Source organism: Sinocyclocheilus rhinocerous, unplaced genomic scaffold (genome assembly GCF_001515625.1).
Source record: "Sinocyclocheilus rhinocerous isolate Xijiao unplaced genomic scaffold, SAMN03320098_v1.1 scaffold492, whole genome shotgun sequence".
NCBI lineage: Eukaryota > Metazoa > Chordata > Actinopteri > Cypriniformes > Cyprinidae > Sinocyclocheilus > Sinocyclocheilus rhinocerous.
The window spans coordinates 653,713-673,185 of NW_015626069.1; the positions used below are offsets into that span (position 1 = coordinate 653,713).

The 19,473-nt window shown below is 39.7% G+C and overlaps 1 protein-coding gene across 5 annotated transcripts in view; it reads left to right on the plus strand.

The window, feature by feature from the left end:
- runx1t1 (RUNX1 partner transcriptional co-repressor 1) overlaps positions 1 to 7,795 on the plus strand; it is a 68,717-nt gene extending 60,922 nt beyond the window's left edge. For 3 of the 5 annotated variants that reach the window (XM_016514991.1, XM_016514970.1, XM_016514987.1), the window contains 6 exons: positions 1,254 to 1,504; positions 2,459 to 2,556; positions 3,135 to 3,336; positions 3,564 to 3,632; positions 6,155 to 6,345; positions 7,330 to 7,795. In XM_016514991.1, coding sequence (XP_016370477.1) covers positions 1,254 to 1,504; positions 2,459 to 2,556; positions 3,135 to 3,336; positions 3,564 to 3,632; positions 6,155 to 6,345; positions 7,330 to 7,608 — 1,090 coding nt within the window. In that variant the 3' untranslated portion in view covers positions 7,609 to 7,795. The remainder of the gene's footprint in view (positions 1 to 1,253; positions 1,505 to 2,458; positions 2,557 to 3,134; positions 3,337 to 3,563; positions 3,633 to 6,154; positions 6,346 to 7,329) is intronic. The other 2 variants (XM_016514978.1, XM_016514981.1) reach the window with 2 other exon arrangements.
- The last annotated feature ends 11,678 nt before the right edge of the window (positions 7,796 to 19,473 follow it).

Here is a 19,473-nt window from a genome sequence, read left to right on the forward strand (position 1 = left end):
AACCATATATACCAGCACACACACACACACACACATATATATAACAAACAGATGGTACTTATAGTCCTCACAGCCTAATTTTATTAAACCAATTAAATGTGACATCTACCCTGGCTAGGCAGGCTTGATTTCATCAGCAGGAATGTTATTTTAAAAATTATAAAAATATATGTATGCATGTATTCAAGATTCAAGATTCGAGATTCAAGATTTTGTATTTGTCACATACATGGTTATTGTAATGGGGCTGATGAGACGTGAGACGTGCGGATCCATGTGCCAGCTTTATTAAGCAGAGAGATCAGAAACACAGGCAGGGTCGACCAATGGCAAAACAGGTATATGGGGGGCAAGACACAAGAATAATCCTAGGGTTAGCGAAGGTCAACGAACGGCGAACAGAATCAAAAGGGCAAGACTAAAGGGATAAATCCAGGAAACCAGGCAAGGATCAGAAACCGAGAAAACAGACAAGGCAAGACTAGGCTAAGGCAGGGTAAACTAACGAGGGCTCTGTAGTGTAGCTATCAACTGATAAGCGCTAAACAATACTCGGCACCGGGAAGGGATCCGAGTGAGTGTTAAATAGTGAGTGAGTGATATGAAACAGCTGTGTGCAATCAGTGCTGTGTGCAATCAGTGCAATGAATAATGGGATATGTAGTCCGGGGTGATATGCAACAGTGTGTAGTGCGAGAGTCAATGAAAATGGAAAGGGTGACCTCTGATGGCTAGCAGACGGAAGTTCATGGACCGGATTCGTGACAGTTATAGTATCCCTAATTGAAAACAGACTGATTAAAAAGCTTGGTATAGGCCTATTATTTTTTAAATGTGAGAAACAAATGCCTATTCAGAATTTATACACTGTAAAAAAAATATTGTTGCAATTAGCACAACTTAAAATATTTGCATTAGAATAACTTTCCCGGATTTAACCTGAAATATTCTATTTAAGTTGTCAACATTTTAAGTTGACTAAACGTAACATTTTAAAGCAGCATGAGCACTTTAAGTTGAACACTTTTTTTTTCTTTCTTTTTTTACAGTGCACAGAATGCAATTTGACTTTTTCATCTTCTGAATAAATTTTAACTTTCAATGTTACTAAAAGAACATCAAATTAAGATACGTAATCAAGAAAAAATTTATCTGTCTGTCTATCTATCATAACATTTACATCAGTGTAGCGTTCTTACACTTCTGCTCTTTCCTTCCTGTTCCTCACTCTGGATTCTTCTATCTCTTTCCAGAACCAAAGAGAACGGCTTTGAGCGGGAGCCACTCCATCCCGAGCACCCCAACAAGAGGCCCTGCACTATTAGCCCTGGCCAGCGCTTCAGCCCCTCCAACGGGCTCTCCTACCAGCCCAACGGCCTGCCGCACCCCACCCCGCCCCCTCCACAGCACTACCGTCTGGACGACATGGCCATCGCACACCACTACAGAGATTCCTACCGCCACCCTAACCACCGCGAGCTCCGCGACCGCCCTCGGCCGCTGGGTAAGAGAGAGCAGATTACACTAGCATCTGGGGACAGTCATTAATAAGAGCGTTACTGTGCTATGAAAGATTTAGAGTCTGAGACGTGCAATATAAGCCGCCTTTGCCACGGCTGCGGCCACCAATTCCTCCAATCCTCAAACTTTATGAATAACATATTCCATTTTGATGCAAGACCCCTATAAATTTTGAGGGTAAAAACAAGTTTCAAATAAAATGAGGCTCAAATTCAGTTCATAGCCTTTAGTAAACCCCAGAAAAATAGAGTGTCACAGTAAAAGTGTTTTTTTAAGGAAAAGGTACTTACTTAATTAAATAAATAAGTAATAAAATGTAAATTAAATTAATGATAATTAAAATCAATGATAATAAAACAAATAAAATATTAATATGTGTGTGTGTGTGTGTGTGTGTAAAACTTTCAATACATTTCTCAGATTATTTTGAGAAAATAAAAGCAATAGAAGCCTCATTCTCCGTGGCTGAGTTTGCCAATGCTGTAAATCCTCAAAAGTCCACTGCATGCCACTCAGACTCTTAGAAGTTAAACCAGGCGAGGCTTAGTTGGATCAGGAACATAAACTTCTTTAAAAATGATTTGAGGTTTACATAAAACCAGCTTGCCATATCGGGTTTAAATGTGCTAAAAATACTCAAGCATGTTAGCCTGTGATATATGCACGAGATATGCATAAGCCTGGCAGCTCTGGTGTGATGTGTAGAGAGCGAGAGAGCATGCCCGCAGGCTGCACTGGAGAACGGAGTGAGGGATGAGAGCATGTGAGGAATGAAGGGTGTGTGAGCGATGGAGGATGTCAGGAAGCGGGTGAGCTATGGCTGTGAAACAGACGGGCACGACATGCTGCTGAGGGCAAGCAAGAGAAATGGAAAACCAAGGCCCAAATAGTAACACGTTTAACACTCGCTCTCCCTCTTGCTCTCGTTCTGTGTCAGGAATGCACGGCAGCACTCGCCAGGAGGAAGTCATAGATCACAGACTCACAGACAGAGAATGGGCAGAAGAGTGGAAGCACCTTGACCATGTAAGAAAAGTAATAACATTTTTATTACTATCCAAAGTGCATGTGTGTGTGTGTGTGTGTGAGAGAGAGAGAGAGGGAGAGAGAATACGACACTAGAAGTGTGCTTGCTGGTATGTTTCTGTGTTTGCATGTTTTTTGTATTTATTTACCATTCTTCTAAACAATAATGAGATTATATTGAGCTCAGCTGGAGATTTTTGTTTTAAGTCTCCTGTTTCTCAGATTTTTGTGCAAGATACCAACGTCTGCAATCATAAATCAAAGATTTTGACATGAATACAAAGATTTCTTTCAAATTCTTCCAAAATATCTATATTAATATGAACAGTTTTTTTTGTCTAATACGTTTTAGGACAAACAGCAGTTGTTATTTAAGTTGTAAGGTCTCCTGAGCTATAAACGAGCAACCTCAGAGCATTAACTTTTTGTCAGGGGTTGGCATTAGTGCTTTAATGACTGTAAACATATAGAGGTGTGAGTCATCATCCAATGTAAGCCTTTAACATTGTGTTTTTATATCTAAATTGGTCATTTCTATTTAGAGCAGATGTTGTGTTGGTAACACTCTGCCTGCATCTCCCCTGCAGCTCCTGAACTGCATTATGGATATGGTGGAGAAGACACGCCGATCTCTGACAGTGTTGCGTAGGTGCCAGGAGGCTGACCGGGAGGAGCTCAACTACTGGATCCGTCGTTACAGTGATGCTGAAGATATTAAAAAGACCAGCAGCTCCAGCAGTAGTCAGTCCAGACAGCAGAGCCCCGCCAGTCAAGAAAGTAATGCTTTAGGTAATACTTATTCATTACAAGAAGGTGTCTACATCACCTGAAAGGCCTCATGTTCTATTTCGTGCATCTGTTTGTGTATAAACTTGACATGTTTGATCTTAAAAAGAACAAATTTAGTCAATTGTCCTCATGATAATTAATGATCAATCAGTTATTTTGACTGGTAGAATGGTTGTACCATGTATTGTTCATTGTAAATGAAGTGTCCTTTCTTCTCTCTCTTCCAGACATCCATAGGGAGGTCCTTCACAGGCCAGTGTCTGGATACGTACCTGAAGAAATCTGGAAGAAAGCCGGTTAGCATGCTGTCTTTTTCATTTTTTTAAACATGTACACACACTCATAAGCGCAGGTGGAAAATCAAAGCTAAATTATTCAGACAGAGCTCTTTCAAAGCCTGTCTGTGATTTAAAAGCTCTCTGAAATTCAATCAGTCAGTCAGTTAGTTATTTGTATGCAGAACTGCAGAGTCAGGTGGGAACCTGTTCGGTGTCACACCAAACTCTGGTGTGTTCTCGACATAACAGTTGTTTTCCTGAGATCACGGTTGTTCTTGTGAAAAATCAGGGGGGAATTTTTTTAATTAAATGCACAAGAAATTATGTACATGTAATAGAAGTTGAAACACTAGGCAAGAACAAATATTAATAACTCGGTAAAAACTGAATAATAAATAAATTTATATTTCTAAATAAATAAATGATAAATAAAATACAATAAATAAAAATAATATAATAAATAAACAGGAATTCAATTTAAATGCTTTTAAAGCTACTAGAATTGTTTAATAAAAATATTTTATTGAAAAATTAGATTTTATTAAAAATAAAGTCTTTCAAGGACAAAAATAAGATTTAGTGATCATGCATTTTATGTAACCATCATTTAGCAACCAACATTAACAAAAAATGTTTAGAAGCTGATAAAACATTTGGAAGGTTTAGTGAGTTTTGACATTTTTGTTGTGCTGTTTCGTTTTTGTGGCATTTTGCAAGGAGTTATGTGTTGGGCAGTTCAGTGATTGGCTTCACTGGAAGCACCTCTACACATTCCAACAGTGATGTCAGATCATAAAGCTCTTTTATTGCTCTGGCTGAACAGGACACTTAGGTAAAGGCTCCCTGCTCCCAGCCTTTACAGCATTTCAGCACTCCTGCCATTAGCTGTGCAACAGGCTCTCAGCTCTCCACGGCACTCTGTTTTATCACAGCAGAGGAGATGGTTAAAAGACGGATAATGATATTAAAAGGCTTTGTTTAAAGAGCAGTTAATCTGTGAAATATGACAAGTGATGGATTCTGTAATAGCAGATTGTTTACCTTGGCCTCAGCATGCTAATACATGACAGACGCATCTGCTAAAGCAGTTTGTCTTTGCTGTGTGGTCTTACCAGAGGCTTTATAACAGCAAACAAACCTTACCATGAAAGTGACGTTACAAAAGACTGCTCATTTTAGCTAATACATTGCCTTCACATCACAACGGCGGTAGTAACACCCTAAAAAAATCACCACAGATTGAAATTCCATCTGAATAGTCATATATAAATGCAGTAAAATGTATCAGGGAATGTGGTGCGTTTTCCGTGACCTCAGCCAATCAAGAGGACGACTTTGTGCACCAAACCACCATGGTTTCACAATTCAGTCCAGTCTTGATGAAAATGTCCCTGGCTCTATATTCCTTCATATTTAAGACTGGGGAGGAGGGTCTGCACAACCGCAGCCATCCATTTCTGCAGAACAAGAGACTACTATGACAGTTTAGTCTATTAAAACTCCTTGTTTTCTAAACCATTGTACGCCTCTAGTGATGGTTACACAGCCCAAGCTAAAAGTGTTTAAGAGTCAGAACTGCCTTAAAGAGGTCTTCACAAGTTGCCACAGTGTAATAAGGGGTGAATGTCCTTTTTTTTTTAGAAAGATTGTGTACAGTAGGTGATGAATATTCAAGCCCTTTCTCGCACAGTGCCATATCCTGATCTGCATGGGCCTTTGGGGGCACAATTGACATGCACAATTTAAATATAAATTGCCCAATTTGCATATGCAATTAGTCAGGCTGCAGCCTTGAACAATGAAAACAAACAAACACAAAAAAAACCCTAGTCTGCTCTTGAGATGAGTTTTCCTGCCAGAAGTATTTACGGTTAATGGGATAACAATGTAAAAGTACAGATAAAGTACGAGTTCAAGGAAATACATTTATACTTCAGAAGGAAAAAATATCAAGGATTACCTGGAATCTGCCTTGTGCACTACAGTCAAGTCTTTGGTTTGAGGCAAAACAAAAGCACTTTTTCCTGTTTATTTGTATTCAGCAAACACAGAAAGTCATCTGAGCCCATTCAAATAAAAATGGATGTTTCTAATTAATCCCCAGATTAATCTCTCAGCTGCTTTTGAACAAAACAAGCCAATAGGATCAATTAAACAACATAAAAATAGCTTTCAAAATGCACAATAATTAGCTGTTGAGTTACTTGAATTGAATTAAAATGTCAGATACTATTGTTAGGTGATTGTGTGTATAGAGAGAGAGAGATTCTTAAAGGTTTATGGCATAAGCACTTTCAATTTATTGGTCGTGCATTAGTGCGGTTTTCTATTGTTTTTTTGTAAGCCTTAGATGTTGTCACATAAATCATGTTTTAGTTTAGCTGGACAAATCTGTACAGCAGACAGTTGTAACGTTTTTATCTAGTTAGCAGAGCTGCAGATTATATGTTATGTTAACATCAGTTATTCTCTCTGAACTGTTGGCTGGGTTTCTGTTGCTGTGCCCTGGACACTTAAAAGCACTGTGCTCTTTCTTTCAGAAGAGGCTGTGAATGAGGTGAAGAGGCAGGCCATGTCTGAGTTGCAGAAAGCCGTGTCAGAGGCCGAGCGCAAGGCCCACGAGATGATCAGCACTGAGCGAGCCAAGATGGAGCGCACGGTGGCCGAGGCCAAGAGACAAGCGGCAGAGGACGCGCTGTCAGTCATCAACCAGCAGGAGGACTCTAGTGAGGTAACAGCTTGTACGCCTACCGCACATTGTTATTATATTAGTGAACAGCTGCACATTCACATACTGCACAATGATTCATGGGGGTGGTGATATATTCCATAATTTATTATATTTTGCATTATATATTATCTTGGGGATTTTATTTTATTTTATGTTATATGCAGATGCCTGATTTACTTGGCTGGGCTGTTTTATTTCCATAGCTTACATTTGATCTCCTCAGTATGGAAATCTTTTGGAAAACATGGAGATCATATGAAAGGGGGAAGAGAAAGTGTGTCCCAGATAATTCCTCATGCAGCCCGGTGTCACGCAGAGCCGAGGAATATAACATTGCATTTATCACCTCAGGCAGAGCGGCGCTTTTCCTCCTCTAAATGAAACATGTGGACAGTTAAGGTGGTACTGATTTGGATGAGGGAAATTGGGAAGGGAGCGCCGAGTGTCTGCGCACAGCGGGGGTACGGCTCGTTTAATCAGTTAGCACAGAAAGGCGGCACGCATCCGAGTTTAATTGCACGAGCCATGTTTATGCACGTCCCCCTGGAGGATTGCGTCGGTAGCTGTTTATAACTTTGGCTTCTTGTCTCTGGGACGCATTCGAGACTTTGTGATAATTGCTCTTATTTGGCCCGGAGACAAACACAAAGAGGCCACAGTGGTAACCTGAGTTTCTGTGTGATCTTTAAGCGTTTTGTAGTTAACCTGTTACAAATGTATCCTCACGTAGCGCCATGTGGAACTGGGTAAAATGACTTTCATTTTCAAAGCAGGGAGATCCAAAGAAAAATAAAGCAGAATTCTCTATTTAGACTTAAACTCAAATAGGAAGTGTTTGCTGCTAATGAGCCGAGACTTTCGCTCGTTTTTCTCAAAGGTCTGTGCATCTATTATTTCCTAATTGGGATAATACCCATGGAAAGAAGTGCACATTTTTTTATATATATCACAGCGTAAACCTCCTCCTCCCTCTTTCCCGTGCAGAGCTGCTGGAATTGCGGGCGCAAGGCGAGCGAGACCTGCAGCGGCTGCAACACAGCGCGTTACTGCGGTTCCTTCTGCCAGCACAAGGACTGGGAAAAGCACCACCACGTATGTGGCCAGACTCTTCAGGCTCAGCAGCAGGGCGAGACCCCCGCCACCGTCAGCTCCTCGGCCACCCCAAGCAGCGGAGCCGGCAGCCCCGCGAACACACCATCCGCCGCTACTCCTCGCTCGGCCACGCCCGGCACGCCCTCCGCCATAGAGACCACGCCGCGCTAGAGCCCCGAGTGGGCCGTTCTTGATGCCTCAGCTGACCGGGGACTGACTCACCTGCCTCACTCGCTCCAAAATGCTAAATCTAGCACACTAACAAAGAGAGAAGACTGTACTTAGGGCGATCACCCACAGGAGGTCCATTTCGGGTCATATTGACTTGCCATGATAGAGAACGCAAAGATATTCTTTGTTTGAATTCTCATTGTTCTTTATTGTTACTACAGCTATTATCGATTACTGTTGATAATGTCGTTTATTGTTGTTATGGCTCTCTTACATTCTTGTAAATAAGAAGACAAATGGAGTAGACAGCCGGGACCTCTCGATGAGTATATTTGACCTCCCCTTCATTCCGTTTTTTTGTCGTTTTTTTTTTCCTCCTTCGTTCCGTTCTCAAAGCTCTTTATCCAGTAGCTGGGATATAAAACTATTTGACCTCATTAAAGGACACTTTAAATGACAAAAACCAAGGAAATACTTCATAGCTGATGAAAGCAAACACTTAAGACAAAATTAAGACAAAAAGACAGCGTTCCTTGTAAAGAAGTCAACAAGGCATCTGTCGGACGTGGTGGAGTAGACGGCGGACGGCGTTTCTGGCTCGCGCACTGAACTCTGCAGATGTGCAGCAGATTGTGAAGGAACGCAGATGTCCGTACCTCTTCTGCAAGATAATATCCAGGTCAATGGTCTGAGAAATAAAAAGCTGTTTCACTGAGGAATGTAGGGGCGAGGAGGGCCCGTGTTGGATGTTGAGTACCACACGGCGTAATGAAGGATGCACTCTGAGCCCTGATCCCAAATGCACTCCATCTGCTCCCAAAACAGGAAGTGAAGTCATCGGCCCACCAGAGCAGGACTGTCAGAAACTCACCGTGACAGCCGCTGGGAAACAAAGGGCTGAGAAATTACCCATAAATCCCTGGCTGTTGGAGCCAGCCCAGACCCCTCTTCTGTCCTGCCTATCTCTAATCCCACCATCAGTCCTCGTTCTGCTTCTTTTTGCCCTTCTAGATCTCATCGTGTTAAACACTTGTGTGCTGTGCCGTCTCCAATGGTTATTTATTGTACATGTGCTGGACAATTGTGACGACGCATTAATAGTTTAAACCACAGTCACAACTTTTTAGTCTTTCTAGGTGCAAAAAGGAAGAACATATTTTCTTTTTTTCTCTCTCTCTTGCTCTCTCTCTCGCAAGCTGCTTTTCTATTCGTATGTGTTTGTTCTAGTCCCCTTGTAGCTCTCTAAGAAGAAAAAACACTTTTCCCATTGTCCTCAAAAGACAAACGCTATCTCTCAGAGCTGCTACTTCAGTCTCATTCAGATGTTTTTTCTGAGAACTAGCATGTTACATGGAATGCTAACATAAATGTTTTTGTACATGGGACGTACATAAATGTATTTGCACTGTCACGGTTTCTCTCAGCATGCTTCTTTTGGCAGTTTTTTTTCCATAGGGAGCCTCACTTCATAGGTTATCTTTGGAGTGCTTCATTACATATCTGTGATTTTCTTTTCTTGTTAAAAAATTGAGAAAAATCTGTAAAAAAAAAAAATAGAAAAAAGAAAACAGAAGTATCACAATCTGCTTTTGTTAAAAAATTTTCTAAACATTTTGCTTTGAATAGTTAAGGACAGTGCATGCATATGCATACTGAACACTATAGTATATGTTGTTTTTGTTTTCTACAAAAAAAAGAAAAAAATGTACAAAAAAGACACTAACTTTCCAAATGCATAGGTGAAAAACAGACAGCTTTAACACTTCAGCGCACCAGGATACACAGTATTACAAAAGAATTAACATGGAAGACAGCCAAAGACAGACATGAAGGACCAAAACCTGGTTTTATCTATGACAAAAGAGACTCACTCCAATGTATTCTTGTTTTCTCAACGTGTTTATCAGGGGAAGCCACATTGAGCAAAGTTTCCATTCGAAAACCTTTAACTCTCCCCTGTCCAGAGCCAAGACCAGCCCTGTTCAGCTCGTAGAGAGGAGGAGCCACTCAAAACCATGTAGCAGTTCCTAAGGAAAGAGGGTTTTACGTGAGGATGAGGTGGTCTGAATGATTGAGCAATAATCAAAAAGGTGGATCTCATATGTAGATCCTGCAGAGCGAGGTTTCACAACCGTTTCATTGTCGTCGTTTTTTCTTCCGTATCATTCCTCGAAAACGGATTCGTCATAAGAACGCCGCTCCGAAAGGCAACCAGCCCAACCGAACCGAAGCTCTTCTCGTTCATGAATGGCACATAACCAAACCTTCAAGTGTTTCAGCTCAAGATAAAAAGCCATGTGAGAATCTAAAACTAAACAACCTCGTCAATGGCTAAAGAGGAAGAGGGGTCTAAATGGGCACTTAACTGCACTCTGACAGCTCACGTCCCCAAACCATGGTGCTAAACGCTGTGCATTTGACCTCTTAGGAGGAGTGGCTGGCTCTGGACATGCTCCCAGCCTCCTCCGGCATGCTATGGTTAAATAATCCAAAAAAAAAAAAAAAGGTGTAAGACACCTGTCCGCATCTCCAGAGAACCTGCCAGCTAAGCTGTCTTGAAACACTAGTGTACTATTTTTGAAAAATACATAGCCTATAGTTAGTGTAGTGAGTTCGATCAGGGTGACCTGAATAAAATAAGCACGGATGAAGCGTTAAATAACTCCTTCTCCTTCCCAGTCTAGTACGTCTGTTTTGCTACAACCTTTTTTCCCTCGGTGGCAAAAAGTCTCACTCTACCTCTGACAGCATGTTAGGAGCACCAGTCGCTGAGCGGACACTGGTCTAGTCAAACCAAATGGGAACATGAGAACAGGACTTAAACCCAAAGTTAAAAGCTCATATAGCTGCAAACCATATCACTACTTGGTAACAATGCAGACCTCATGAGAGAAAAAAATGAATAGAATACATTAAAAAAAGTTATGTTCTTTTTAAGTTTGTCACATGTACAAATCACTAGTAAAGTGATTAGAAAAAAAAAAAATTCAGAGTGTTGACTCCATTTGATATACACTATAATTCAATACATGGTCAAAGATGAGAAATGTGATATATTCTTATTGCCCTCCTCTTTTCCTGCACCCCCTTTTCCCCCATTTCTGTCTTCTGTTGTGAGACACGCTTGGCTGCTCGTCAGTGTCATTTAGGTTCGTGTTTATGAGGGATTCGCGCCAAACGTGAGCGAAAAGTAACGGCTGGTGAATTTGCGCATGCCTTGTTTGCCAGGTGTTACGTTTTTATTTTCTCCAGTTTGTAAAGTGAATTAAACTTTGGGATAATAAAGGGACAGTTGAAACATTAAGTGAAATTAATTGGTCGGGTGGGTTCCGGACGGGCAGTTGTAGGATTCTTCGAAAATCTTTATTGTGAAAAAAAAAACTCATGAAAGTCATTGTGCAATACTTAATGTAAACATGAACCACAGGTTACAGGTGGGCTGGGAGGGTGTGGACTGTCACACCATTTCAGTATACTCTAGGGTTTTTGAGTCTACTATGTCAGAGCTGTGGTTTCTTGTTTAATCTGTTTTCTTTATTTTATTCTCTCATTTTTGGGGGCTGTAGTAAATGGTCTGTCAGTCTGTGAATCTTTGCAGTATGATTCTGGTATTGTTGTACTCTTTACTGTGTAATAAATATGTTCATACATGCATTGGAGGCTGTGGATTTCTTTTTGTCTTTGTTTTAAATACTCTAAAAGCAAAAGAACCTCTTGCATCTTATAGGTGAGAATACATTCTGTTTGGATGCATCATTTACATTCATTCATTTAGCAACTTCCAAATTAGAAATACAAAAATACAAATTAGATTCATTCTAAAGCGGCAGAAGTGCTGTAATACAAAGTTCCAAGATTATTCAAAGGAGTACAGACTAGAATAGAGATATGTAAGGACTAGTAAAGGTGTAGAGAAGATTATTATTATTATTTTTCAAATTTAAATGAAAATAAATATATAAAATTTACAGGGTTCCCACAGTTATGTAAAACAGGAAAATATGAGGGAATTTTATAATTGTGATTTCCAGGTCTGGAAAACATTTTAAAACATTGTAATTTTTTTAGTTAATAATACATTTTCTAGTAATTTTCAGATGTTTATAGATATTTAATGGGTTAGAAATTGGCCCTGTATGGAAGCCCATTTGCACATTGGTGAATAATAATTATGACATAAAAAGAATACATCATTTTGACTTTCTATCTCATAATTTTGACTTTTTGACAAGTCAGAATTGACTTTGGTCATAATTTTGATAGTCATAATTGTTTTGTCATAATTTCAACTTTGTGTCATAATCTTTTTATCCTATAAATGTTTGTCAATTTTGACTTTTTATCTCATAATTTTGACCTTATTTCTTATAACTGTGACTTAATATCATAATTATGATTTGCCAGGCATGATTTTTTTGAGTGCAGTCTCTATAGAAACCACAAATGACTGGAAATGTCATGGAATTGGTCAAAATGTGTGAGAATTAATCGATTTTTCGATTAATCGTTTTTTTAAATGACATCGATTCGATATCGATTCTCAAAAGCCGCGAATCGATCTTTTCCGGGATTTATTTCAGCACATTTAAAAAACAAGACCTGATTAACGTGAATCTTATCATTAGTCTTCTACACTAGATGTCACCCTTATTTACCTTGCGCAATGTTACAACAGAAATCCTGTCATTCATTCAGCGCTTATCATGGCCATACGCATGATTCGCAATGCTCAGGTGAAATGCTATAGTAATACTATAAATCTGCGGAAGCATTTGATATCACGCATAAGGCGCCATGATTTCCGCAATGAATGAATGGCGGATGGCACGGCGCACTTTGTTTACTACACACATACTAAAGCGCGGATGACGCTCGCTGTGTTTTCAGCTTCTGCCGTCTCACTATATGATGATATGAACACGAATGTCATCTCCAGCTGCTCTGAGAGTCACTTCATTAGCATTTTACCATTGCATTTGAGAAAACTACCCTCATATCACATACACAGCAGCTGCAAATTCTTCACGGCAACCCGTCAAAATAAAAGTTCAGTTTAACGTTAAGAAACTGTCAGAATATATTACTATTTAGCAGTCTGAAGACTCAATGCTACTACTGCTAATAAATATTAATAACTCTTTATTTTTAAAGGAATAATCACATCTGTTTTATTTTTTAATTTTAACAGTAAACCTCTGTTGTGCAGCACTTTGTTTGCCAAAAAATAAAAGGGTTTAATTTTCATTTGATTATAAATTAAATTAATGTTTCATGCCTTCATCTGATTACCAGAAAAATGTAGAACATTTTATAGGGCCCTACTATTGTTTAAAAAGGACCCTATACAAAAAAAAAAAAGAATAGGTTTAAAATACAGGCATGTGGTTCTTAATTTCTTTTTATTAATTCACTATTTGTAAACTGATGTTTACTGTTAATTTTTTAAGAATATCAATAGCATTTGTATTAAAACTATATTCACTGAATGTAATTTTAAAAAATCGAGAATCGAATCGAGAGCTTGCGAATCGAAATCGAATCGAATCGGGATATCTGAATCGATACCCAGCCCTAGTGAGAATTATATACTTCAAAGCTTGATTTAAATGGCAAATGGCAAATTAAAACAAATGTACCCAAACCTAAAACTATACTGCAAGTAAGAAGTGTAGCCTACTGTTAAAGGTTGAGTAAAGGCCAGTATGCATATATGAGCTTGAAGTGAAATTAGGCTTTGAAAAGCCCTTTCAAATGCCTGCTACACCCAAAATAGGTGGCCTTGGAAATTGAAGAGTAAATGCTTTCTGAAGGGAAGCTATTAGCGTGGAAGGTCTGTATTTAAAGTGTCACTTAATTCCCATGTCCCCCATTTTACATTTTACCTAATGTTGAAATGTTAATATGTCCAGTATTCAGCCCACTTTGTCCTGAAATGTGACCGCAACATTGACAAGGCAACACACTAAGTCAAGCAATTACCTTCGTCCCGGCCGAAAGGCTTTATAAATGCAGCCACCACCGACGCCAAAATGAACCCCGGGATTCGTCGATCGCTCAGCCGTGACAAAACCTTCAGAATAACACGACTCTTCCGAGAGGTCTATGCTATTGTGAAGCTCTCACGCCTCTTATCTGCGTTTATTACCGTTTAAGAGATCATAAAGCCGATGATGAGTTGAAACACTGTGATATTCCTGCCACTTACCACCTTTCGCGTTTCAACTCGCGTTTTTTATCAAGTGGCGAGAATTGACAGACCCTCAATTAAGCAAGGACTGGAGAACTGTTCTCTGCCGATAACAATACAAATGGATTCTTTCAAACAGAGAAAAAACAGCTGTCTCTATTATTTGAATGCTTCACCTTTCCCCGCTCCATTAATTAGGTCTTTGATCACAGGCAGAGGTGCAGAGTGCCTGATAAGAAAAAGGTTATTAGTAAAGTAGCCCGGAGGACCGAGCCGCGGGCTGCGCGAGATGAGATAAGCCCATAATGCCCGTGTGTGCATGTGCTCATGAGCGATAGGGCCGCCGTCTGCCTCCGAAACGCTCGCGCGAGGAGAAGAGCAATAGGCTACTCCGACGAGACGATAGCTAATGCGGGATATAAATTCGGCTTCCAGGGATGGAACGCAGGATTAAACTCCATAAAGAGTTCGCCTCTAAATGGTTTACATTTTTTGCCTCTAAATCAAACTGTGTCGCAGAATTTCACCGTGCTTTTTTGAACCCGATATGCGGCGAGGAATATTACTGTAGTGTAGGCCTACAGTGACGGAGGAGAAAATAACAGTGCATTTGAGAGTGGAGCGAGAGTGTCTCTTTGATATGCAGCCGAGCTAAATTTGAGGTTTTAAATCTGATTTCATCTAAGCCTGTTTATAGTCCCACGTCCACGGATGAGGCGCTGAGTGATTCGAAACATCTCGTTGAGGAAGCTCCGCAAAACTCTCTTGTAATAGAGGTTTTTTTTGCTCCACAACCACAGAGGAATACAACTGGGGGTACGAGAGCATATTAGGCCTGTTATGGTGGGGGCAAAGTGACTCTATGGAGAAAACATTTTTGATTAAATTAGCCTACAGAACACAAGGTTATCTTTCTCAAGCACATGCCTCACTGCCCCGGGCCTGGATAATCTGTTAATACCATTCAAGCAAAATGACATTATTAAGGAAGTGGAGTACTGTCTGCATCTCCACCCAGGCCTGAATGATGCATGTAGCCGACCCTCCGTCATCCAAGACAGAGGATGTGGGCCGAGATGGAGAGAGAAAAAGAGAGAGGCTGCCTGGCAGTGACAAAAGCACTGCTTAAATGTCAGCTAATGGTTCCACGGCACCCTGCTGATGAACAGCGCGAGAAAGGAAGAAAAAAAAGAGCAGAAATAAATCTACCGTTTATCTCCAGGGGCTGAAGAGCTCAAACCTATATTTATCCAGTGAAAAATAAAACAACACTGCTCTTTCTCACACTGTCTTCAAATCTGCTACATTGAGAAAATGTGTAATCCATGATAGTTCTTGGTGGACATAAAATCTCTGGTTTCAAAAATGTGTAAATCTTAGTTCTAGGCTGAGTAAATCAAATGTAAATATAGATTTTAAATCATGCATGTACAAGTAAAATCACCTAGATTTTAAATCAGGTGCATGTACAAGTCAGTACAGCAAAATCAAACAATGTCTTATTATATGTATGTGTATGTATGTGTGTATATATATATATATATATATTTGGACATATTACTCTTTTGCCATACTGTTTTTCTCATAATGGTATGGAAGTAGGCATATATGGAATGCATGAGTGATTAGTTGAAAGAACTGGCTCATAAGAGTCATTTGATGTGATCACAACAAATGACTCTTAAGAGCCCAGCGTTGTTAACCTGTGAATTGGACCACTGGATCAGTTCTCTCACACAATTCGCCACAATTTAGTAATTAAAAAAAAAAGTCTATCACTCGATTGAGTCACCATTATGTATTTTAGGTATGTTTCATAGTGAAAAAAAAATGTAATACACAAATCAGTGTTTATAAATATACTGTAGTTCATATCTGTTATTACATTAGACTGTGTCAATTTTGTTGGTTATGATTCCAACATGATTCAAACTTCAATTATGTTTCAAACTCTTCTCCCAAAAAGTCCTCACTGTCGACTCTGAATGACAAACTCTTTGTAAATATTGGTTCGAACAAATCACTAAATGTAATCTGTTAAAAAAAAAAATTGTTTGCAAAATTGGCATCACAAATGTTTGTTTGATTGATTAATTGATTGATTGATTGACTGATTGGTAATTCAGATGTACTGTGTGTACTATATTTTGAGAGATTTTCTAGAAATGTATAAAAAAGTAACAGTAAATCAGTCTAGGCAGTGTTACATATGAAAACACCACATGAATCATCAACTCAACTCCAGTCCTTGCAGAATGTTTTAGATGTCTCCCCATTGAACACACTAACAAGCTGAATCTGGTGTTTTAATTAGCGAGACATCTAAAACATTCTGGGAGGTTTGTCTCGAGGACTAGAGTTGAGAAGTGACCTATATGGCATGCATTAATGAGAACAGGTCAGGAGTAGAAATGCAGAGATGTAGACAGCACAGGAGAATCACCTGCAGGCCCACTGAAACTGAACTGGAGCTGGATTGCGAGAAAAGTGCCAATGTGCACATCGCCAGAAGCCCAGAGCTGTGGGTCTTACCCAGCTGAGATGACTGATGGCTAATGAGAGCAGAGTGAGGACCAGGCCGACTGCTACCCACTGTGTGTTTAAAGCATGATTGATGCTTTTCATGGCTCCCGAGCCCCCTGTTCACAGGAACAGCTTGCTCTAAACACACAGGGCAGCACTTGCTGACTTAAATACAAACTTTGTGTTTACGAGAGCCAGCCTAGTGCACAATAAAACTTTAGGAGGCATATGGAACCCACAACTTTCAGACCTCACTGGATGTGCTCCGCATACTGTCAGTTGGCTAGGCTTGAACCTAATGCAGCTGTGAAACAGGCACGTGGCTTGTCTTATGACCTTGGTGCAATGTAATATGAAGAAATACGCAAGGCCTTGGTAGTAATGTTTCAATCAATTTTGGGTCCGTTGAATCATCATAGTTCCTTGAATTTTCCATGAACCCACCAGGGTTTTGGCACTAGAAACGTCTGAATTCATGGAATGGGACTGTGTGCTATCCATCATTCTGCTAATATAGTCTTCCACAAAGGATTTCTTGTGTGAGATATCACACCAACACAATCCTGGCTGCCATCGCGGAATATTGCAGCCAGCTGATACATTTTTTGTAATCTGTTTTGTAAACTGTTTTGAGAAATACTGCTAAAGAGATCTCAGCGGGCAAGTTTCTGAGTAAACAGAGTTGCCATACACTGTGTTTTTCCAAGTGCTTATTATGTTGATAAATGGTTGCAAATAAATGTGACTTTCAGTTTGCCAGCGAGAGGTGATGCAGTGGTGCAACTGGGTCAGGTGCTGCCCAACATATGTTTTTGCAGCACTCCTCTTTCAGAGACAAATGTATTCATTGTGATGTGAAGTAAACATTCATTATTTTTATAATTATATTTTTGAGTTTTTTTTTATATACAATCATTAACAGTGCTGAAGTGACACTCTGTATGACTTTAAGGCCCACTCACGCTAAGAACGCTAACTATATTGAGTACTGCCGTTGTAACGTCAAAACCCAGAAGACTAATTCTCTACTGTTTCTCTTGAGATTTTCCTATGGGTTTTTATAATGGGTTTTTTCAATTCATGAGTAAAATAAGGTCAGTGGTGAACAACTTGATGATACTTTGACGTTTTGTTCTACAGTGTAAACTGCACATACAAACGTTAATGTTCTTATCTAGACACTTATTAAAAATAATAGTGTCTAGATAATTAAAACATTTATTTAAAAATAATTTAAAAATAAACATAACTGCTTCAAATTTTGTTTTGTTTTTTCGGGATGAGTCTGTGTAATTCACATTGTAGAGCAAAAGTATCGTCAATTTACATTAAACACAGGCCTTATTTTACTAATGAATTGAAAGCATTATAAGCCTTTTATGACATTAGGTGGCAACAAGTGAATTTCTTTAAGACTGAGTCATTGACTCATTCACCCATTCACCAAGATTCCTTTAAAAACAATTATTCATTCAGGAAGAAAACAAGTCTTTATGAGTGAGTCTGTAAATCATTCACTCAAATGATTCCTTCAAAAAAAAATTATTCATTCAGGAAGGAAACAACTCGTTATTAATGAGTCATTGAATGATTCATTTAACCAATTCGTTCAAAAATACTGATTTATTCAGCAACAGAGCACCACTGCTGTGTGTTGCCCGGAGACGCACAACTAAAAAATTATTTTTTAAATTGGGCAATATTGCATCTGAAATGTAAGTTACACACTATGAAAATTTTTGGTAATTGAACTGTTATTGTTTAAAAGCAAGATCACACACACAACCGTGATGTTATTGTGTATATAAAGAATAAAAACCATAAAAGAAAGCATCTTTATCCACCTCATTTTCAATGCAAAAAGCTATGTACTGTGAATAAGTGAGACTTCCAATTTAATAGCAAATAGAAGAATAAAGTGCAGTAAATGATTACAATAATAAATTAAAATAATATGATAACAAATACCAGTTTGCAACATCAAGCAGTAAAACAGGCTGTTTTTGTACAGCTAAAATAACTGAAAGCACCTGACACCAGAAGTCCTGCAATGCTCTTAAAAATAAGGTGGATAGATTGTTGGGTTGAATTTGAGAGCAAGTCAACCACAGGACTACACTGTGGTGTGAATTGGACTTTTATCCTCATTGGATCCTTACTCAAGTTTCCTCTCACACACACAACTGCACTGATCACTGGAGGATGTGAGAAATTCAGTGTGGCAAAGCTGGTGATGTGCCTTTCATTCCACCAAATAAACAACCAGAGAGAGGTCATAAATCAGTGGGATTCTGTCTGGCCTCCCCACCCCCATCCTCCTCCCTTCTGAACGCACAGAGTAGCGGCACGAGGAGAGAAAGCAGGAGGGAGGCTGAGAAATATAGAGCAAAAGAGAACTATCGTAGATGGGAGAAAAAGCAAGAGAAGGATTGGAGGTGAATAAGTGCAGCTGACGGCCAGAGGAGTGACAGGACACACCTGAGCTCCTGCGCATGATTAATAGTGCTAGAGAGACACGCCGGTGTTAAGTACCCAGAGTTCCTGCGCAATTTATAGCTCCTGCCGCGCTCTCCCCCATCCTCATCTCTGCCGTCCCCCCACCACGGTCTTCCCCAGCTGTTCCACACCTGGACGAGGGCCCGGGAGAGAGATGAGCCATCCATCTCTCACAGGCCACAGAGGGAGGGGTGAGGGAGCGCGAGCACCCAGCAGGTGCTCCATGGAGTTAGGATGGAGAGAAAGCATCAAAAACACACAAAGCCAAACAGCATTGCAGGTAAATGGATCTCAATGCAAAATGCAGTAATCACGCATCTGCCGCATTTAAAATTAGCAAGCTCTCAAAGTCTGCATATCAGGCCCCCAAATCATATTTCATGCTGACAAGCGTCATAGCTCAGATTCTATAGAGTCTCCGGGAAGCGAATAAACTGCCTCCCTCGGTCACACTTTGATGAGATGTGATAAAATTGGCCCCTGTTGAAATGGGAATCTGTATGGATGGACGATTCCTCAAAATGTGGAATTGATTTTTCAGTAAATTAAATTTTTTATAGCTTCGAGACTTAAAAGGCAACTTATCTTCACATGGGAATCCCACCCAAGACCCTCAGATGCTTTGAAATATGCATCTGAGCTCTGGGCTCTCTAAAAGA